Source organism: Pongo abelii, chromosome 14 (genome assembly GCF_028885655.2).
Source record: "Pongo abelii isolate AG06213 chromosome 14, NHGRI_mPonAbe1-v2.0_pri, whole genome shotgun sequence".
NCBI classification, from domain to species: Eukaryota; Metazoa; Chordata; class Mammalia; order Primates; family Hominidae; genus Pongo; species Pongo abelii.
The window spans coordinates 36,710,622-36,730,786 of NC_071999.2; the positions used below are offsets into that span (position 1 = coordinate 36,710,622).

Genomic DNA, 20,165 nt, shown 5'->3' on the forward strand with positions numbered 1-20,165 from the left:
AACTGACTAACTGAAATAATATTAATTCCTTATAACTGAACAAAGGAACAAAGATGCTTACTATTCCTTGAGAAATTATGACTTATATAGCAGGTGAAGCAAATTCCAATGTTGAGAATGAGGGTTAGGCTCACTGAAAAAAATATTCAGAGAGCTCATGTGAATTTTTTCTGTTCAAATATTTGTTTTATGGATCTAAGCCTTTTAAAATCATTTCTCTCACTATTAATTCATTGCTCCCCACATAATTGTGTATCAATGGAAGTTAAAATTAAGTCTGTTATGTTACACATAGTAGTGATTAGGATAGAAAACTCATCTTTCTGATTGAGGCCTGAAAATGGAAATTAATTTCTGAATTAACCTCTCCCCATTCTTTACACCTTATTTTGAAATCCAGAAAGGACTGGAGAAAATAATTCAATAAGAGTAATCTAAAAAATAACTCATGAATAGTTAAGGTAATTCAATCTAATTAATGAGCATCATAAATCAAATCCACACATATTTATGAAGTGCCTGCTATGTGCAAGGTACTGCATTAGAACTGAAAGTATGATCATTTTATGGCAAAAACTTAAAGGCAGCTCACTCAGAAAAGACTTCCTCCCAGGGCATTCCTGCCCAGGCTGTGGAGGATGACTGTGGACTTGGGTTGCATGGTGGGGTGGAGGAATAACCCAGGACAAACAGACGGGTTTTTTGTTTGTTTGTTTTGTTTTGAGATGGATTTTTTTGCTCTTGTCACCTAGGCTGGAGTGCAATGGCGCGATCTCCACTCACTGCAACCTCTGCCTCCTGGGTTCAAGTGATCCTCCTGCCTCAGCCTCCTGAGTAGTTGGGATTCCAGGCACCTGCCACCATGCCCGGCTAATTTTTTTTTTTTTTTTTTTGTATTTTTAGTAGAGACAGGATTTCACCATGTTGGCCAGGCTGGTCTTGAACTCCTGGCCTCAAGTGATCCACTTGCCTCAGCCTCCCAAAGTGCTGGGATTACAAGTGTGAGCCACCATGCCCAACCCAGAGGAGTATTTTATATATAAACTTAAGGAAACAGTGGTACAGAGTCCATATTTTTAAAATTTTCCTAACCCTCTTCTCATCCTACATATAGGCAGAGGCACACCAAAAGTAAGAGCCCACTTAAGAGATGCCAGCTTGCTATTAAGATCTATAGTGATCCATTGCAATTCACTTAGCCTCAGAAAGCTAAAAGAAATTCAGAAGCTGGCAGGCTTAACTTGAACAAGGCATTCATATGTCTTGAGTTTGCAAATGTTAAATAATTTTACTATGCCTTCATGACAACAAACCCATCCAGGGAGGAATAAGCACAAGTACTTGAGACCCCCAAAATCCTTTTCTCCAAAAGAGTGTGCTTTATTTTTCTGAGTAACCCTTTGAAAGGCATTTTCTAGGTGTATGAGATCATCATCATATTGCTTTATTGTCAGGGTCTCTCTGGCCTGTGCGCACCTGTGGTCTCCCTTCTGGGCTGAGATCTAGGTGTGCTCCTCTCATCTGGAGGACCAGAAGAGACATGTCACTTGGCAGGACTTCAGACTTTGGTGTCACAACAGCACCTCAAAAGCAACCCATTTGAAACAAAACTAACAAGAGACCCCCAACCCGATGGCCAGTTTCTTCACCTGGACTTGCCATCTCAGTGCCTCCTTCCTGGTAGCCAGGCTTGAAGACCATTCCGTTTCCCTCCAGCTTTCTCTTAACACATGTTCAGCCAGACCCTGAGCCCTGCTGCTGTCCCCCTTAACCCTCATTTGCTCTCACCAGGTCCATGTAGAAGCTCCTGCCTGGTCTTCCTCCCCCAACTCCCAGGCCTTTTTGCCTGTCTTTCATGCTTCCGACAGAATAATCATTCTATAACTCAGAGCAAATGATGCCATTGCCCTACTTAATGTTCTCACTTGTTGTTGCCTGGTGTTTAGCAAAGTCCTTGACACAGTTCTCAAACATTAATGTGCCGAAGAATCACATGGAATGTTGGCTTAAATGCATGTTACCAGGCTCCCTCCCAGAAAGTCTGATGTGATAGTTCCAAGGTGGGTCCCGGGGATGTGCTCTTTTTATAAGCATCCTTGGGGACTTGGATGCTTGGACTCTACTATGAAAACTACTGCCTTGAAGTGCACACATGGCTTTCCCATTTTGTCTCCATGAACTCTCCATGACGTCCTCTACCTCTCCCTACATCTTCCATCCTCCACCCATGTTGGATCACTTCCTGACTCCTGAAAGTGTCACTGAATTCCAAGCATCTGTGGTTCAGATCATTTTTTACACCTACCTGAGAAGCTGTTCTTCTTTTACCCCACCTAAAATCATCAAGCTTTCTTCAAACACTTCCTAATGCCCCAGGCCAAGACTGATGACTCTTTCCTCTATGTTTTCTCTGCACTTCTATAATAGCACCTGTTTGATTCTTTCCTTGTTTGTATCTAGTTGCTACTCTAAATGTAAGCTTCTTTACAGAAAGAGCTAAGTCATAGTTATTTGTAACTCTCACATATCCATCAGCAGTTCCAGAGTATCAAAAGAGATCATTTTTTATTGACTCTTAGTTAGGCAACTGTATATCTCTTTTAACATCTTCTCTGACTCAGAAAAATACTCTGGACTCTTAAAGATTCATTTCTTCTGATTTTAACAGGTCTCTTTTCCACATTTTATAGAGTCACTTTCTTAGGATTCTGTCTGGATTGGACAGTCCTATTATATTTAATTCTAAACTCTCAATTTCTTCTGCAAAAATAGTCCTGTAGAAGAACATATTAAAAGCGTGTGAACTTATTCAAGATTATCTGGGCAGGATACTGAGTGGACAATATTGTCTTGGTTGGAATGCAAAATAAAGATGCAAGATTTGACCTCGAAAAGTATAGTTGGATAAACAAGAGACCACATATATGAAGCAAGTGGCAATCACAGAAGCCTGAAGAGTAGAAGCGTACAAAGAGTACCTAGAGCAGAGAAATTAACCAAATTAGATATGAAAGCCAGGTTGGGAGTGTGTTGGAGAGAGGGTAAGAGGAAATTCCAGATAGGAACTGGATGAGCAAAGTGTTACATGTCTGTAAGTGTTGGAAACCGTATCCATTTGGCTGACTCATACGGCCCTGTTGTGTAACAAGTTATCAGGTTGGTTAAATTGGATTCATATTTTCTGTGACATCAAATGGGATGATAATTGTGAGGAGTAATAAGTCTGTCATTTACTTCCGAAGTAATTGCTTTGGGTTTTCATTGTCGTCAACAGGGATCTGTCTAGCAATATGATAACGGAGCTATCACCTCACCTTTTTAAAGACTTGAAGCTTCTACAAAAGCTGTAAGTTCTACTTCTCACCATAATCAGATTTAAAGGGCAACATTTGGAGCTTTCAAAATAATAATACCTTCAAACTTCTTTTCCTCTCTCATCTAATGGTAAAAAAAAAAGGAACCTGTCATCCAATCCTCTTATGTATCTTCACAAGAACCAGTTTGAAAGTCTTAAACAACTTCAGTCTCTGTAAGTGAAATATTACAATTATATTGATTATAATTTTAGTGGATGTACTTAGAGACACATTTATTTTTAAATGGGTATTTTGCACACAGGAGCATGCATTTCAGACAATTGTGAGTATCACGGATCCCATCAAGTACATACTGAATGACAAATAAGCCTCATTATTTACCATTCAACATGTATGAAGTCCATTTCTGTACTTGAAGAAGGTTTCAAGAATGTCCTTCTTGAAAACTGGGTTCATGTGGCAAAATCTCATCCTACAGTTTTCACAAATAATTAAATTTGCAATAGTTTTGTTTCTAAAAGTTTGGTTAAAACAAATTATGTAAGACTTGCCTGCTTTTCCCCTTTGCCCTTTCCTACAAGGATCTACTTGATATTAGTGTACAGTACATTGTTTTACTTTTAAATAAGTTTTTAAAAAACTGTCCCACAAATATGCACATTCAGAAAATTAATGTACAGTATTTTTACATTCCAATCATATTAAGTTTCAGTGGTGTCAAGAACTCTGCCACTTTTCCTTTGAACTTCATGATTTCTTTCCAATGGATGTCAATTGCTGGCTAAAGGTTGCTTGTTTTCACACAGACAGCAGACTACATTGCCTGACTGCAGCCTAAAGCATTTCCTCCTTTAATTCCAAAGACCAATTCTTAATATCATCTTTTATTCTTGCTAGTTTTCTATCAGAAATTAATGCAAGATTTAGGTTTCTCTCTTACCAGATATTAGTGAGCATTCACTGATGAAAAAGATCTGGTCCCTATTCTTAAGAAGCCATAATATTAAACATATATGTTTATTTTTTAAAATATAAGGACAGACCTGAAAGTCAAAGTAGTAACTATTTATTACATACTTTTCTTTATTCATTTATACTTTTTTTCTTCAGGGTCCTTCTTTCTTTTTTTTTTTTTTTGAGACAGAATCTCGCCCTGTCACCCAGGCTGGAGTGCAAGCAATGGCACAAGCTTGGCTCACTGCAACCTCCACCTCCCGGCTTCAAGCAATTCTCCTGCCTCAGCCTCCCAAGTAGCTGGGATTACAGGCAAACGCCGCCATGCCAGGCTACTTTCTTTGTATTTTAGTAGAGACAGGGTTTCATTGTGCTGCCCAGGCTGGTCTCAAACTCCTGAGCTCAGGCAATTCACCTGCCTTGGCCTCCCAAAGTGCTAGGATTATAGGCATGAGCCATCGTGCCTGCCCAGTCTTTCTTTTTTTCCTGCGATTCATTTACGCATTTATTTCACAAACATGTCTTAGCCACCAACTTACACAAAGCATTTTTTTAGCACTTGGGATACAGTGGCCTCTGCTCTTCAGGATGCTATAGGTTATTAATCAAATAAACACAGAACCCACATAAAACTAAAACTGTGTAAGTCAAGGACAGAGCCAGAGAGAAAAAAAAAAGGAAAATTAAACTTTTAGAAAGGGCTTAGAGTCTCCTGCTAGAGGGGCCATGCAATTACTCAGTAGTATAACAGCTTTCCCAGATTTCATTTCTGACTTCCAAAAAGCAAGGACTCCTTGGGCAAAGGAAAACTCAGAACCATGTTGAGAAATCTTTATTCAGATTAGTCAAAAAGAAACCAAGTGAGAATCAGACATATTTCAAAATGAACATTAAATGCAAAAGGCCTCTGTCTTTTTAGATTGTCTCTCTCCATCTGCTTCCTGAGAACATGGCAGCTCTCAATTCATACCATCCTAAAGAGATCTTCAAAGTGTCCACATTTGTAGAAGCAAGCATTGAGGTCAGCTAAGAGAACGGGGGTGATCCTTGGATCCCTTTGAGGACATTTTGTGGGGCCTGAAGGATTTAAAGGAATTTAATTAAATTTAACTTAAATTTAATTAAAGGAATTCTAAGACATATCACTGGTGTCTTAGAAGGCTCCTGAATTGGAGTTCCTCTTGCTACCTTCATGGGTTTCCATCCTAAAGACACGCAGACCAGGAAGAAATGATCATATTTAAATCCAGATTCTCACAAAACTCACTTCAGTGATGCTCTCTGGTTGGAAATATCATCTCCTGAATGAAACCCTCTAATTCCTATGGCATTACTTATATTAATAAAATCAAACTACAGAGCCAATTTCATAATCACACAAATCACCACTGCTGTTCTTAAAGAAATGAATGAATATGTTCTATTAGAATGTAATTCTGCATGTGAAATGACATAATCAGTGCCAAACTGCAGGAGGCATAAATAGAAACAGCCATTTTCTAAGATAGTGTACTGTAAAACTTTCATTCTAATTTGCATTGGTAACATAAGATCTTGAAGCATTATATTTCAGATATGATGAAGAATGCAATTATTAAAATGTTTCATCTCAACACCATTAAGCCTATCGTGTGTATTTTCCAGAGACCTGGAAAAGATAGAGATTCCAAATATAAACACACGAATGTTTCAACCCATGAAGAATCTTTCTCACATGTACGTATGTATAAAAAATGGAGGAGGAAGCATGGTAAAAATGTTTCAAATTATCTCCTGTAAACTGTCTAATGTATCACTGCAATGTGTTTCTATGCAACAAAAGTCATTTTATTGAGAACTTTTTAATTTTGTCACCTTTGGTCCCTGTTCAAATAGAGTTCAATATTATGATGTGCCGACATGAATGACCCTTCTCTCTGGAAACACGCTGTTTATCCAATTGAGGCCCAATAAGAGATCAGGGTACCAGAATGCCACACATTACACAAGATGAAGTCACTGGCTAAATGGTACTCAGGCGACCTGGAAACATTAATTCACCTCTCATGAATGAGTAGTCGGCTGCTCTAAGATTTGAGCCCTTAGGAAGAAAGGTGCTATATAAATTCCAGGTGTTGTTACTGTTACTAAGTGCACTACAAAATGGAGGTAATTAATCTTTATAGTAGTTTTTGATAAGTCACTTTAGTATATTTGGCTAAAGTGCACTGTGTAAGTTGTGTTAATATATGTGTTCATAATTATTTCTTTATCAACTGTGTAATCTATGTGTTCATGATTTCAAAAATTAACCATTGTTATCTACAAAAATAGGGAGGATTCAATGTAAGATTACAAGTTGGGTGCAACAAGTGGATGAAATGGTTGCTGTGAAGGTGCTCTTTTGGGAGAACATTTTGTTTATGTCTGTGCAGTAGGTGTGATTACTAAAAGACAAGTGTCTGATGCATTTCCACATGGTTTTGTTCATTTTCTTCTGTGGCACTATTAGATAAATATTTAATGAGGGTATCATTTCCTTGTTGTAGGCAGGATATGGGAGCTTCCTAGAATAGAGAAATTCAACCTATTTAGAACTTGATGGAGAAATTGCTGTGTTAAATATAGACCTCAGGCCAAGGTCAAGAACGGGTCAACAATTAAGAGAAAACACGTTAGCTTAGTTACTTCCCTACTAAGTAACCTACTTACTCTTCTTTCATATTCCTTGTCCTTTATTTATTGAAACATCCCCACCTTGTCACCCCCATCCCTTTCACCTGACAACAAGTAGTGTGGTCACAGCGCAAGGGGGCACTGAACCACTGAGAGATGCTAGATGGTTCTATCTGAAGATAGCAGACATAATGGAATCCTAAAAGGACCAAGAAGTCAAGCCATGTGTGTGCCAGGGACTCCAGGGAAGGAGAAGAAAAGAGAGTTCATTATAGGTCAGGTTCCTTTAATTGGATGCCAGATATTAGGAAGCTGAACTGTAAGCTACTTGAAGGCAAGAATTGCCTCCTGTTTCTCTTCCTGACATACCCAGTGCTAAATTATTCGTCATCCACTTGCTGATCCAAGAAGTATTTGTTGAGTACCTACATGTGCCAGGCACTGCGTTAGACACCAGGGACATAATGATGAACAAAAAGAGGATGTCTGTGCCTGAGAGCTTCCATTTAGCTTTGGGAACCAGAGAGTAAAGGAGCAAGCGAGTAAATAGTGAATAAGTGCTACAAATTTAAATAAAGCAAGGTAAGGGATAGAAGAAGGATTGAGGATTACCACTGAGGTGGGGTGGATGGAAGTTGGAGTGAAGTGACATTTGAGCAGACCTGAGCGGAGGGAGAAAGCAGCTGTTGCAGTATCCAGGGGAAGAATCTTCCAGGCAGGGGCATAAGAAAAAGCAAAGCTCTGAGTAGGGCATGAGCATGGATTGTCTGAGGGTGTGTGTCTGGGTGGAGTAAGCATTGCAGTGTAAGAGGCGAGGTGGTGCAGGCAGCCAGGGGTCTGATGCCAGGCAGCCTTGGTCTAAAAACCGAATTGAGAAATAACAAAGAATGAATTAAACTGACAGCAAAGAGCAGAAAAGTGAACTGAAAGAAGTAGCAAACGAATAAAAATCGACTAAGTTTTATGAGAGAAAATTCTAAACACACAGGTTTGAGGGATGGCAATGGCCAGATGACCTCACCAATTCCAGCACTTCCAGATGCCTTGTGGCCAGAGATCCCAACTCCATTGACCACAAACAAACTTATTTTCCCATAGAAATTAAGTCCTTCCAGACCCTCATAAGAAATCTGTGTTTAAGGCAGCTGCTTCTCTTCCCAGATCCAGTGAGAATGCATTTTCCTAGTGTCAGAGGTCCTCCCTTCCTGCCAGTGTCAGGCAAGAGGAGGCTAGTTAAAGTCGGTGTTTAAAACCCAGGACAAGACAGAAATGTTCTAGGTGAGCGACAATAGGCTTTTCCCATCCCAAGCCCAAGCCCCTGAAAGTTTGCTGGAGATCACTTTGACAAGGATAATCCACTTTTCATAATACCTTACAGAATAATCAATAAACTAATGTGACCAGGGAACATAGAGCCCCTGAGATTTCAAATTTTCATGTCCTCCCAAAGTCTCCTCATCCAAGTTACTGAATTCCTATGTCCTTTAGGTTCCTCATCTTTAAAAGGATACTGCCTAGTATTTCATGAAGAACTCTTTAATTATATAAACTCTACTAGACAAAAATAAACAAACCTAGTGAAGTTGTATACCTAGCATGGAGTTGCAGCCCCAATAGGATTGCAACTGCAGGTTCTGTATCATTGCTGCAAAGTGACACTTTTTTTCCCTTTGACTTTAGTTATTTCAAAAACTTTCGATACTGCTCCTATGCTCCCCATGTCCGAATATGTATGCCCTTGACGGACGGCATTTCTTCATTTGAGGACCTCTTGGCTAACAATATCCTCAGAATATTTGTCTGGGTTATAGCTTTCATTACCTGCTTTGGAAATCTTTTTGTCATTGGCATGAGATCTTTCATTAAAGCTGAAAATACAACTCACGCTATGTCCATCAAAATCCTTTGTTGTAAGTATGTTTCCAATATAAGTAGATTTAGGACATCTTCTGTGAGTTGTGCACTAGACATATATATGTATTTATTGGCTTTCAACAAATGGCATTTAATGTGAATTATACATCCTGGGCACATTTTTTTTTCTAAATATAAAAGTTCTGGCTCTTTGTGGTTTTGTTTTAGGTTGTATGCCCTTACAGTGGCCTGCTCTCAGGAGTATGTCTTGGGAATAGGTTAATAGGGAACCAATGAGTCAAGTGACAGATTATAAAGTTTTGTGGGTGATAAAACTAAGCTGAACTTCAATTACAATGATACCTATGCTCATTAGGCCTGGAAAATGATTCCCTTTATTAACTATGAAGATACTATATGTTAACTGTTTAACAACTAGTCCTTCCTCCTTCCAGAAAATTCCCATTCCCATTTTTTTAAACTACAAAATAAAAACATAGTGTAGTACTTTAGAAATATTACAGATTTTTAAGTCCACTCGCTTCTTGGTACTCTGATAGATGTTTACATTAGTTCATTTGATGTAAGATGAAAGGAACTAGATCTGATTAGGAAATTAAAATGCTGGAAATAGACTTAATCAGAAAACTAAAACAGAGACATTGGAAACTGACGACATACACTGTTTCAATTCTTCCACAGGTGCTGACTGCCTGATGGGTGTTTACTTGTTCTTTGTTGGCTTTTTCGATATAAAATACCGAGGGCAGTATCAGAAGTATGCCTTGCTGTGGATGGAGAGCGTGCAGTGCCGCCTCATGGGGTTCCTGGCCATGCTGTCCACTGAAGTCTCTGTCCTGTTGCTGACCTACTTGACATTGGAGAAGTTCCTGGTCATTGTCTTCCCCTTCAGTAACATTCGGCCTGGAAAACGGCAGACCTCAGTCATCCTCATTTGCATCTGGATGGCGGGATTTTTAATAGCTGTAATTCCATTTTGGAATAAGGATTATTTTGGAAACTTTTATGGGAAAAATGGAGTATGTTTCCCACTTTATTATGATCAAACAGAAGATATTGGAAGCAAAGGGTATTCTCTTGGAATTTTCCTAGGTAAATTATATTTTTTCATTTCCTGGAAAAACATAATTTTGCTAGAAATACGTTAAATTTCAGCAAAGGTGGATTTGTTTGTTCAGAAAGTGAGATAATATAGTCAAGACTGTGTCCTTTTTTACAAAAACAGTTTTTACTATTGTGTTTATTGAAGTTTTTATTAAACTTTTTATTAGACAATATTTAGTGTGGAAAATAAAGACATACTACCAGGATCTCTGGATGTTCTTTTTATTATCCATAAGATCCTTTGATTTCATGTTTATATGAAATGACTATGAGCTGGAGGAATTCCAGTTTAGTGCCTCATCCTGTAAACCTACCAAGTTAGTTCAACTCTTTTTTTTTTTTTTTACAATCTAGTTATGAGTTAAATAAATAATAATAAAACTCAGGAAACTGACAAGTAAGAGATATCTGAATGGAAATACCAGGAAGGTTTATTGCCTTTGTTAAATGCAGCTGTTAAGTCAGCAATGTAAGGGTGCTTAATAAAGCTCTTTCCTTTTCAGTTTTCTCAATTCCTTCTAATATTTGGAAAAGAAGACTCATGTTCTTTAGAAATGAATGACAAATTTAGTCCTTTAAAGTTAAAAACACTTTTTTTCTATTTTCTAATATGCATCCCTCTTGCTTAGAATTAAGGCCTTTCTTATGTCTTCTCTTTGGGGTGATCTTCTTTTGACTCTCTCTTCTAATCTTTTCTTCCCATCCAAGAAGCCAACAAGCTCTTCTGTCCTTTCTTTTTCTTCAAGATTTGCTTCTGCTGCTGCTCATTCCAGTCTCTACCCACTGCTGTTGCCTTAGTTGGAAACATTATTCTCTCAACCCTGAATTATTACCTTATCCCTTACTGGTCTCGTAACCTCTGGGGCCTTCCCCTTCCTCTCATTTATCTATTCACTACCATTGTTATATTCTCTGACTATCAAAAGGACTGTGTACACCTCCACTCAGAGACCTTCAGTGGCTCCCTAGTACTATCAAGGTCAAGTTATTAGTCACTTAAAACTCATCATGACATCACCCTAACCATCATGCCCAGTTCTTCTCCATTACTCCTTCTCTTCCTCCTCTGAAAAACAGAACATTTAGTTTGCACCACTTTAGTAATACCCCTCACACACTACCCTATTTGGTAGTTATTTGGTCATAGATGTGTCATTCCCAGGATCCAGAGTATTATAGGCTGTTCTTTGTATTTCCTTATCATTCATTCCCTCATTACTCCTAACATAGGTGCACTTAATAGAGACTCTCCCTGAAACACACACCACACACACACACCCCATGACATGCATTGTTTCAATAGGCATTTACTCAGCACTTACTATAGGCTGTGCACTATATAGTATATTAGGTACTGGAGATACAACACATCCAGCCTCAAAGGCCTTACAGACCACAGAGGAGGAGGCAGACAAGTCAACATATCCTCACATCACACACAGGCTGATAAATGCCATCAAGGAAGAGTACAGAATGTTCTAGGAGCCCCAGATCTGAGGAACAGGGAAGGCTTCCCAAAAGAAATGAATTCAAACTGAGGCCCAAAGGATGAAGAGGCATCAGCCAAGCGAAGGCAGAGGAGGGTGGGGTGGGGTCTGTGTTCCAGGAAGACATAGTGGATTCCCAGGCTCAAAGCCAGGGAACAGGGTAAGACGAAGGACTGAAGAAACTCATTTGGTGGAGCATACCATGCAGGCATGGAGCTCGGCCCAAAGGGGTTAAGTATCTGGGATATATTCCAGATAGATAAAGAGATAGTCACACACACACACACACACACACACACACACACACACTCACTCACAAAATCATCATCATCATCAATTTGCATATGAGAGGAAGAGTCCCAGAGCTCTAAAGTACAATTTTTTTTCTGTTTGAGGAATATAAGAATACATAATTTTTAATTAATTTTTTATTTGAAAATAGTTTTCATTTTAGAAAAGGTGCAAAGATAGTACAATTTTCCACATACACCCCACCTGGTTTCCCCTATTGTTAACATCTTTCTTATATTACTATCGTGCATTTAGAGCATACACTTTTTTTTTTTTTTTTTTTGAGACAGAGTCTTGCCCTGTCTCCTAGGCTGGAGAGTGGTAGGGCCATCTCGGCTCCCTGCAACCTCTGCCTCCCAGGTTCAAGTGATTATTTCACCTCAGACTCCCAAGTAGCTGGGATTACAGGTGCCCACCACCATGCCCCGCTAATTTTTGTATTTTTAGTACAGTCCAGGTTTCACCATGTTGGCCAGGCTGATCTCGAACTCCTGACCTCAAGCGATCCACCCACCTCGGTTTCCCAAAGTGCTGGGATTACAGGTGTGAGTGACCACGCCCAGCCTAGAACATACACTTTTGATCCTTTCTGTAAGTCTGCTATCAGAATTTGGGGCAGGGGAGCATTTTCTAACAGGGTGATTATCTTTTACGCTTAACTAAATTTTTTGGACAGAGGCCTAAGACAACTAGTTTTATAAAATTTTACCGTATGGCTTTATACTACGATTTCATTGAATATGAAATGATTTGGATAAAAATAACAGATCACCTTGAATTTAAAGTATTTTTACCCTAGACTTCACCAATCTTACATACAGTCTAGGTTCAGATTCATATTTTTTAACAGCTTTGAAAATATATGCAAGTCTTATTTTCACTGTGAGAAATGAGATGATCACTCAGGATTTTAGCGACAGCAAGAACAAAGCAAAGAGTGACTAAGAAGTCAGCATGAAGGGTAATAGTGATGTTAGGTGGGAATCTTGTGAATATATTTGGGCCCAAAAGAGTAATTCACATAGTTGAATTTTTAACTTTTTTCTTTTTCTTTTTATAAAATTAGTCTAAAGGTTCTGAACCACAGTAGTTTAATTTACTATAAGAAACATGAAGAAAAATAAACAAAAATACGTTTTTGTTCTATGTGTTATTCTTAAGACCAAAAACATTAGGAATAATGTTTCTCAGACAATTATATTCATGATAAATTCCAAGGTTATTTTATTCATTTATTAAAATTATTTTTATTTTTATTCTTTTATTATTCATGTTTACAGGATAAAAAAATGGGGTTGTTTTTATTTTTTGAGATGTGCGTATGATTACAGTAATCCCTTAAGTTTCGAATTTGAAGAGAGCTAAAAACAAAAATAGCTTCTTTTCATGCTTTGAAAGAGCTAGAGTTTACTTCATGATATGCCTAGATGTGAATTTTAGAAGTCTATAATTCCTCATAAGGGTTTATGTATTTGAAATCTCTTTTTCATTGGTGAACCCAATTTCTTTGTTTTTATTCCCTTGAACCTGGGTTTTACCTAACACCACTGGGCTTATATAAAAGAATGCTTCCTGGAAATGCTCGTGGAAGAGGCACTGTATTTAACATCTAAGTACAGGTTAAGCATTTGTAATTTGAAAATCCAAAATTTGAAATGCTCTAAAATATGGAACTTTTTGAGCATCAACATGATGCCACAAGTGGAAAATTCCACACTTGAAGCTTTTGCTGTCTGATGGTTCAATGTATACAAACTTTGTTTCATGCACAAAATTATTTAAAATATTGTACAAAATTACTTTCAGACTATGTGTATAAGGTGTATATGAAACATAAATAAATTTTGTGTTTAGACTTGGGAACCATTTCCAAGATATATCATTATGAATGTGCAAATATTCCAAAATCCAAAATCCAAAACATTTCTGGTTTCAAACATTTTGGATAAGGGATACTCAACCTGTACCACAGTAATTTTACTGTTGACTTTTACGCCTGAGATGTTAAAAGTGTGCTTTTCCCAACAGGTGTGAACTTGCTGGCTTTTCTCATCATTGTGTTTTCCTATATTACTATGTTCTGTTCCATTCAAAAAACCGCCTTGCAGACCACAGAAGTAAGGAATCGTTTTGGAAGAGAGGTGGCTGTTGCAAATCGTTTCTTTTTTATAGTGTTCTCTGATGCCATCTGCTGGATTCCTGTATTTGTAGTTAAAATCCTTTCCCTCTTCCGGGTGGAAATACCAGGTCAGTCTCTTCTATCATTCCCAAATATAATACATCATGCCTTCTTACGTCCTTCTTTTGACAAGGCCAGAGTCCAGGACACATAATAAATTATCCATAAAAACCTATAATTTCAATACAAAGAGTTATTTCCCTCCATGTTTTATAATCAGTATTATAAAATAGAAACTGAGTAGTGGTGCAATCCAACCAGGAATAATAAAAAGCAGGAGCTACAGAGAAAGTAAGTCTGAGTATCTTGCTTCTATCTGAGCAAGACATTGCTTCTTCACTAGGAGTATGCATAAAAAAATCAAAATATACATGCCCAGGTCCCACCCGGGACTGTTTTGTCTCTAGAGGCTAAGACCTATAGATGGATGTCATACAAAAATTCCCCTGTGATTCTGATGCGCACTCATCTGGCTAGAACCACCATTCTGTTCCATGTCCTAGCCATAAAATGTCATGCTGGGCTCTGCGGAGCATGAGATATTTCCTGAAAGAGTCTCCTCCAAAAGGCCAAATTCCCTGAACACACCTCTACTTCAACCAGAGAAAATCACCTTTCCTTAGCAGAATTTCATCTGAAGCCCCTTCTGGAATCTAGAGATCACAGCTATTTAGGGGCTACCACCCAGGGCTTTAACCTAACTCTCAGTAAAATAGTTTGGAATCATCATCAACCTACTATTCCAGCCGATAGTAGATCTACTTGGGAGTTGATCCAAGACAGTAGTTGTGTCTTATACATCTTGACTCCTCAGTGTCAAGCAGGATTCCCGATACTTTGACAGCCCTTATGAAAGAGTGATGAATGCACAGACGATAAACAGCTGTAACAACCTATGTCCCTGCTGTGCACTCAGTTGTGAGGCTATGTCAAATATCTTGCGCAAAATACCACACAACATTCACAACATCCTCCTAAGCTATCAGTTCTGTCTCCACATGGCACAGATGTTCCTCAGGCCATGTAGGATACGAAAGTGAAAATTAGGAAGGAGATCAGGTCAGGGCTGAATACTTGGAAGCCTTTGCTGGGTGGTGAGAGAAGAAGCCATAAGAGGGTTTTCTGGGAGGTCATGTGGGGAAAGCCAGTTGCACATGAAGAACAGAGATAATTAAATGTTAATAGTCACAGTTGTTCACTTGATGAACAGCCTCCAATCTATTACTGCTACCTGGACATCTCAATTTTACACCCTAACCTTTCAAATTCAGCAGGACAAAAGTGTCTGTTGGCCTCCATTGCTCATGGAATAAAGTCCAAGTGCTGGGGTGAGCATTATAATATTTTTTACCTCCCACCCTCATACACTGTGATCCAGGCCCACTGGAATGATTGGGCTTTGTTTTCTATGCTTTTCTGAGAAGACACCAGCCTTTCCTGAAGCTGTTCCCTGAACCTGGATTATACTTTCACCTTCTAAGATTCTAGCCTACTAAACACCACTTCCCATCCTCCAAGGCTCAACCCAAACACTCCCTCTTCTATGGTGCAGTGCCATTTTCGATCTCTTCTCACCCCACTTTCATGCAATCCAGTTGCTTAAACGTCCATGATGGTTTGTTTACACCTTGTTTATTGGCCTCGTGTGAACTGCCTCACAGCGACACTATTTCTGAGTGTGTCCATTGTGTCCTTCAGATGATAAGCTTGGGGAGGCGTGTATGTCTTATTCTTCTGTGCATTTTCCACAGTGTTTTTCACATAGTGTTTTCAAGTAAATGATTAGTCAACTGAAGAAGGTGAGCTGGTCCAAGAGTGATGGAATAGGGGATCAGTCTCATCAACCCCCTCCCCACTACTGTCTCCACACCTTCTTTAAAAAAAAAAAAAAAAAAATGGAGTCTCCCTCTGTTGCCCAGGCTGGAGTGCAGTGGTGTGATCCCAACTGACTGCAACCTCTGCCTCCCTGGTTCAAGTGATTCTCATGCCTCAGCCTCCCGAGTAGCTGGAATTACAGATGTGCACCACCACACCTGGTTAATTTTTGTATTTTTAGTAGAGATGGGGTTTCACCACGTTGGCCAGGCTGGTCTCGAACTCCTGACCCCAAGTGATCTGCCCCCTGCCTTGGCCTCCTAAAGTGCCGGGATTAGAAGCGTGAGCCACCATGCCTGACCCTGTCTCCATGCCTTTTGATGTGCTTTCCCACTTGTAGGGGGACGCAGCCTGGTGTGGTGGAAGAAGGACCCAGCAACAAGAAGGCGGAGGTCCTGGGTTCCTCTCCTGCCCCTGCCACTGACTTGTTGAGGGATCTCAGGGAGACCATCTCACCTCACCTCAATGAGACTACCTCTAGATGGTCCCTCAAATTCCTGCCTGTTTTAATCTTCTTTGAGGCTTTTTCTGTCTGTATGAGGCCACTAGGACTGCTATAACAAAGGACGTCCAGTTCTGGAGGCTGGAAGTCCAAGATCAAAGTGTCAGCAGGTTTGATTTCTCCTGAGCCCCTCTCATTGCCTGCCTCACAGGAGGCGTCCACTCCGGTGTGTCCTCACATGGCAGCAGGGCTCATCATCCTCAGCGAGTCTACGACACCTCAGATCATGATAAGCTTAGTAAATACCCCCACGAAGGGAACTAGAACAGTAGAACATTGTCTTGTGGAAACATTATTGAGCCACACACCAGTCTTTCTTTACATGTATAGTTCAATAGTTTGAGGTTTGTCTTGAACACCTCAGTGGAACCAGGAAAAATGTCATGATCACAGTTGACAAAGCTTCTTCTTGCTTGCCCAGCTTCCCATGGCATTGTAAGAAATGCTGCCTTCACTGACCTAAACCAACCCTGTCCCCACCCTCCAAGAAGTCTGGCATTTACTGGTTATGGCATGCCACTGACAGTACCTGGGGTCACCCAAAAGATAGGCCAGAGTTAGCCTATCTCTGAATTCAGCTGCTGCTAATCTTATAAGAAGTCTCATCCCAGCACTTTGGGAGGCCGAGGCGGGCAGGTCACGAGGTCAGGAGATCGAGACCATCCTGGCTAACACAGTGAAACCCCGTCTCTACTCAAAATATACAAAAAATTAGCCAAGCATGGTGGCGGGTGCCTGTAGTCCCAGCTACTCAGGAGGCTGAGGCAGGAGAATGGCGTGAACATGGGAGGCAGAGCTTGCAGTGAGCTGAGATCGTGCCACTGCACTCCAGCCTGGGTGACAGAGCGAGACTCCATTTCAAAAACAAAACAAAACAAAAACAAAAAGAAGTCTCATTCAGAGTGGAACTTAAGTCTATGGCCATACCACCCTGAACATGCCTGATCTCATTCAGAGTGGAATTTACGTGGCCTATTTGCCTTTGCCTAATTGAAAGCAGGCGCTATCAGGCATTGTTTTTCTATGAGATTGGGGTGGGATTCATGATCACAATTCCCTTTGTGGGCACAACAGAAAAAGGCCACATATTTTGTTTTTCTTCAATCGCTAACTGTTCAGATTGTCTAATTTTTTTTAATTAGGGACAAATAATATAAAACTTAATTTAAGAGGCTAAAACATAATTTTTTTCTTTCATATTCCTTTCAGTTAAAAAATAAGGACAAGGAAGAGAAGATAGGATAGGAAGAGAGGAAGGTAGATATAGAAAAGGAGAGGAAAGAGATCAAAGGAAAAGAAGAAGGAAGGTCAGATAAGCAGTCAGAGAAGAAATGGAAAAGGAAGAAGACATAGAGAGGAAGAACAGAAAGATACAACAAACAAGGCAGGGTCAAGAGAAGAACAAAATAACAGTGGCTGAAGGATAAAAAAAATTATGAGATTGCGAAGGAGGAGAGCAGAGGATGATGAGAGAAAGCATCATTGGTCTTACTAGCCACCTCTTCACCTGAATGGGGAGTTCCTTGAAATTGTGAAGATGTGAGAGGAAGTAGCGTCCTGTGGTAAGGTTTGAGGATCTTAAGTCTTAGTGCCAAAAAAGCACATCAGCAGAGCTGACTCTGGCCCAGCCCGCTGGATTGAGTGAGCAAGTTATCACAAGCCCCCTTTAACAGAGAGAGCAGATGAAGTTGAGGAAGCATAAGTGATTCGCTCACACTCACCTAGCTAAGTGTCCGGCCACAGGATTAGGCCACGTGTAAAGGGAAAGATGCATTTCATGCTAACCAAGCAAATGAAATGATGCTCTCAGGAAGGACACTATCATTCCAAATTTCACCTCACAAAGAACTTCTTGTGACCTCTTTCCCTGAATATTCTATTAGCATTTGTAAGGCTGCGCACAAGAGAATTTCATCAAGTTTAGGGGATGCATTCCTCCTTGCTCTTCAAAGCTTTTAATAGGATAACAGGATAACCAGAACATCAGGGCAGGGCAATAGGCTTTGAGAACTGGATGGAGTTAAGACCAAGGTCAGATCTGGCTCCTGGACCAGAAGTTTCGTGAACCTCACTCTATTGACTAAAGATTATTTCTTTATTTTTTTATTTTCCTGTAAAGGAAGGTGGTAAAATAGGAAAAAAATGCATTATATAGCAATTTATAGTTTACAAAATTTATAGTTTACAAAATTTATAGTTTACAAAATGTTTTCACATATTTCCTCTTAATATCACAATGACCTTCACATTATTTACTGAAACTCAGAAAAGTTAAATCATTAAGACCTTGAATTCATAGCTTCTGTGCTCTTCCAACAAAGATTTTCCTTCAGGTGAGAGAAAACTTAAAATGTACTATATCTCCCTCTCATAAATAGCATTGACTGCAAAGTGTTATTTGTATTTTATGTCTATTTAAAACTTCAAATTTTTTTTCCACACTTTGCTTTCTTTTCCAGACACAATGACTTCCTGGATAGTGATTTTTTTCCTTCCAGTTAACAGTGCTTTGAATCCAATCCTCTATACTCTCACAACCAGCTTTTTTAAGGACAAGTTGAAACAGCTGCTGCACAAACATCGGAGGAAATCAATTTTCAAAATTAAAAAAAAAAGTTTATCTACATCCATTGTGTGGATAGAGGACTCCTCTTCCCTGAAACTTGGGGTTTTGAACAAAATAACACTTGGAGACAGTATAATGAAACCAGTTTCCTAGCAATCATTTTGGATCACTGGACTTTCAGTGGACTACCTAAAACAGGGGACAGCTTTTGGAAGATGACATCTGCAATGCTTTTCATCTTTACCAACGGCAAGCCTTTCTGCACAGAGAGCACAGCAGAACGGTTCCTGTCACTGCATTCCAATGGCAGCTGTACTATCTACCAACCATGCTGAGGACAGCACCAAAGGTTCCTCTCCTCACCCCACATGCCTGAAAAGCGCATGTGAATTCGTATATAGTGGGCTGAGGTGCAGCTGATCTCCAGCTAATCAACACAACCCACCAACAAATGACCGCAGGTTGGCACTGTGTGGTCTTTCACATCGGGTTGCACTGTCCATGAAATAGAAACACTCACAACATCTGATTCCAGTGTGGCCATAATAACAGAAGTCTAACATCTCTTTCCTTGCTTTTTCAATATCAAATTAAACCATCAGCATCCTGCTGGATTGATAGCAAAGGATTTCCAAAATATTCATCTACCCGAAGTCCTCCTCTGTGAAGGCCTGTGGAGTAGCCACTTTGAAAACAGAACTTCAGACCAGGTTACCATGTCTAACCTATGACCAGAGAGTCACACTGATGAAGCCTCATACCATTCGCCTTTTGGATTTTATTTAATGTCAGAAGAGATGAATTCTTAAGATATTTTTCTGAAGGTTGCCCAGGGCACAAAGCAAATTAGACACCTTCACTGCTAAAAACTACACTTTAATATTCTTAAAGTATAATTTCTTTAGAGCAGTATCCCTATTGCTGGCAAGTTCTGCTTTCATAAAATATGCAGATAAGAAGTGTTAAAGGGGATTCAAGAAGTATGGTTTTATTTGGGACTGTCTGCATACTCACAATGGTTTTGTTCTCATTGTTTTTAACAAAAAAGCAATGAAGTTTGGGGTCGTTTTTTGAAAATGAAACTGAAAAAAATTATATGTGAAAATAAGAATTGGGTAAATAAAATTATATTTTGCACTTGTCCATATATTAATTTAAGCTTAACAAAGACCATGGATGGGGTTTGTTGACTGTTAAGCATGTTTCTCCTGATAAAGAATACAGCCAGGAAACACAGTGTTTCAGTTCACAAGACACATCCTACATTTTTCTTTCTCTTCCCCTTTTGCCACAGCATGAGGCAGTTACTTAATTTCTTCACTGTTCACTTCATTCTGAGTTCCTTTAATGAGATAAAATG

The 20,165-nt window shown here is 39.4% G+C and overlaps 1 protein-coding gene across 2 annotated transcripts in view; it reads left to right on the forward strand.

Annotated features, from left to right (window-relative positions):
- The window catches only part of RXFP2 (relaxin family peptide receptor 2), a 63,327-nt gene extending 43,384 nt beyond the window's left edge, over nt 1-19,943 (forward strand). For both annotated transcript variants that reach the window (XM_002824148.4, XM_002824147.4), the window contains 7 exons: nt 3,275-3,346; nt 3,458-3,529; nt 5,916-5,987; nt 8,607-8,836; nt 9,483-9,893; nt 13,712-13,930; nt 18,699-19,943. In XM_002824148.4, the coding sequence (XP_002824194.4) occupies nt 3,275-3,346; nt 3,458-3,529; nt 5,916-5,987; nt 8,607-8,836; nt 9,483-9,893; nt 13,712-13,930; nt 18,699-18,958 (1,336 nt within the window). In that variant the 3' untranslated portion in view covers nt 18,959-19,943. The remainder of the gene's footprint in view (nt 1-3,274; nt 3,347-3,457; nt 3,530-5,915; nt 5,988-8,606; nt 8,837-9,482; nt 9,894-13,711; nt 13,931-18,698) is intronic.
- Nucleotides 19,944-20,165: the final 222 nt, after the last annotated feature.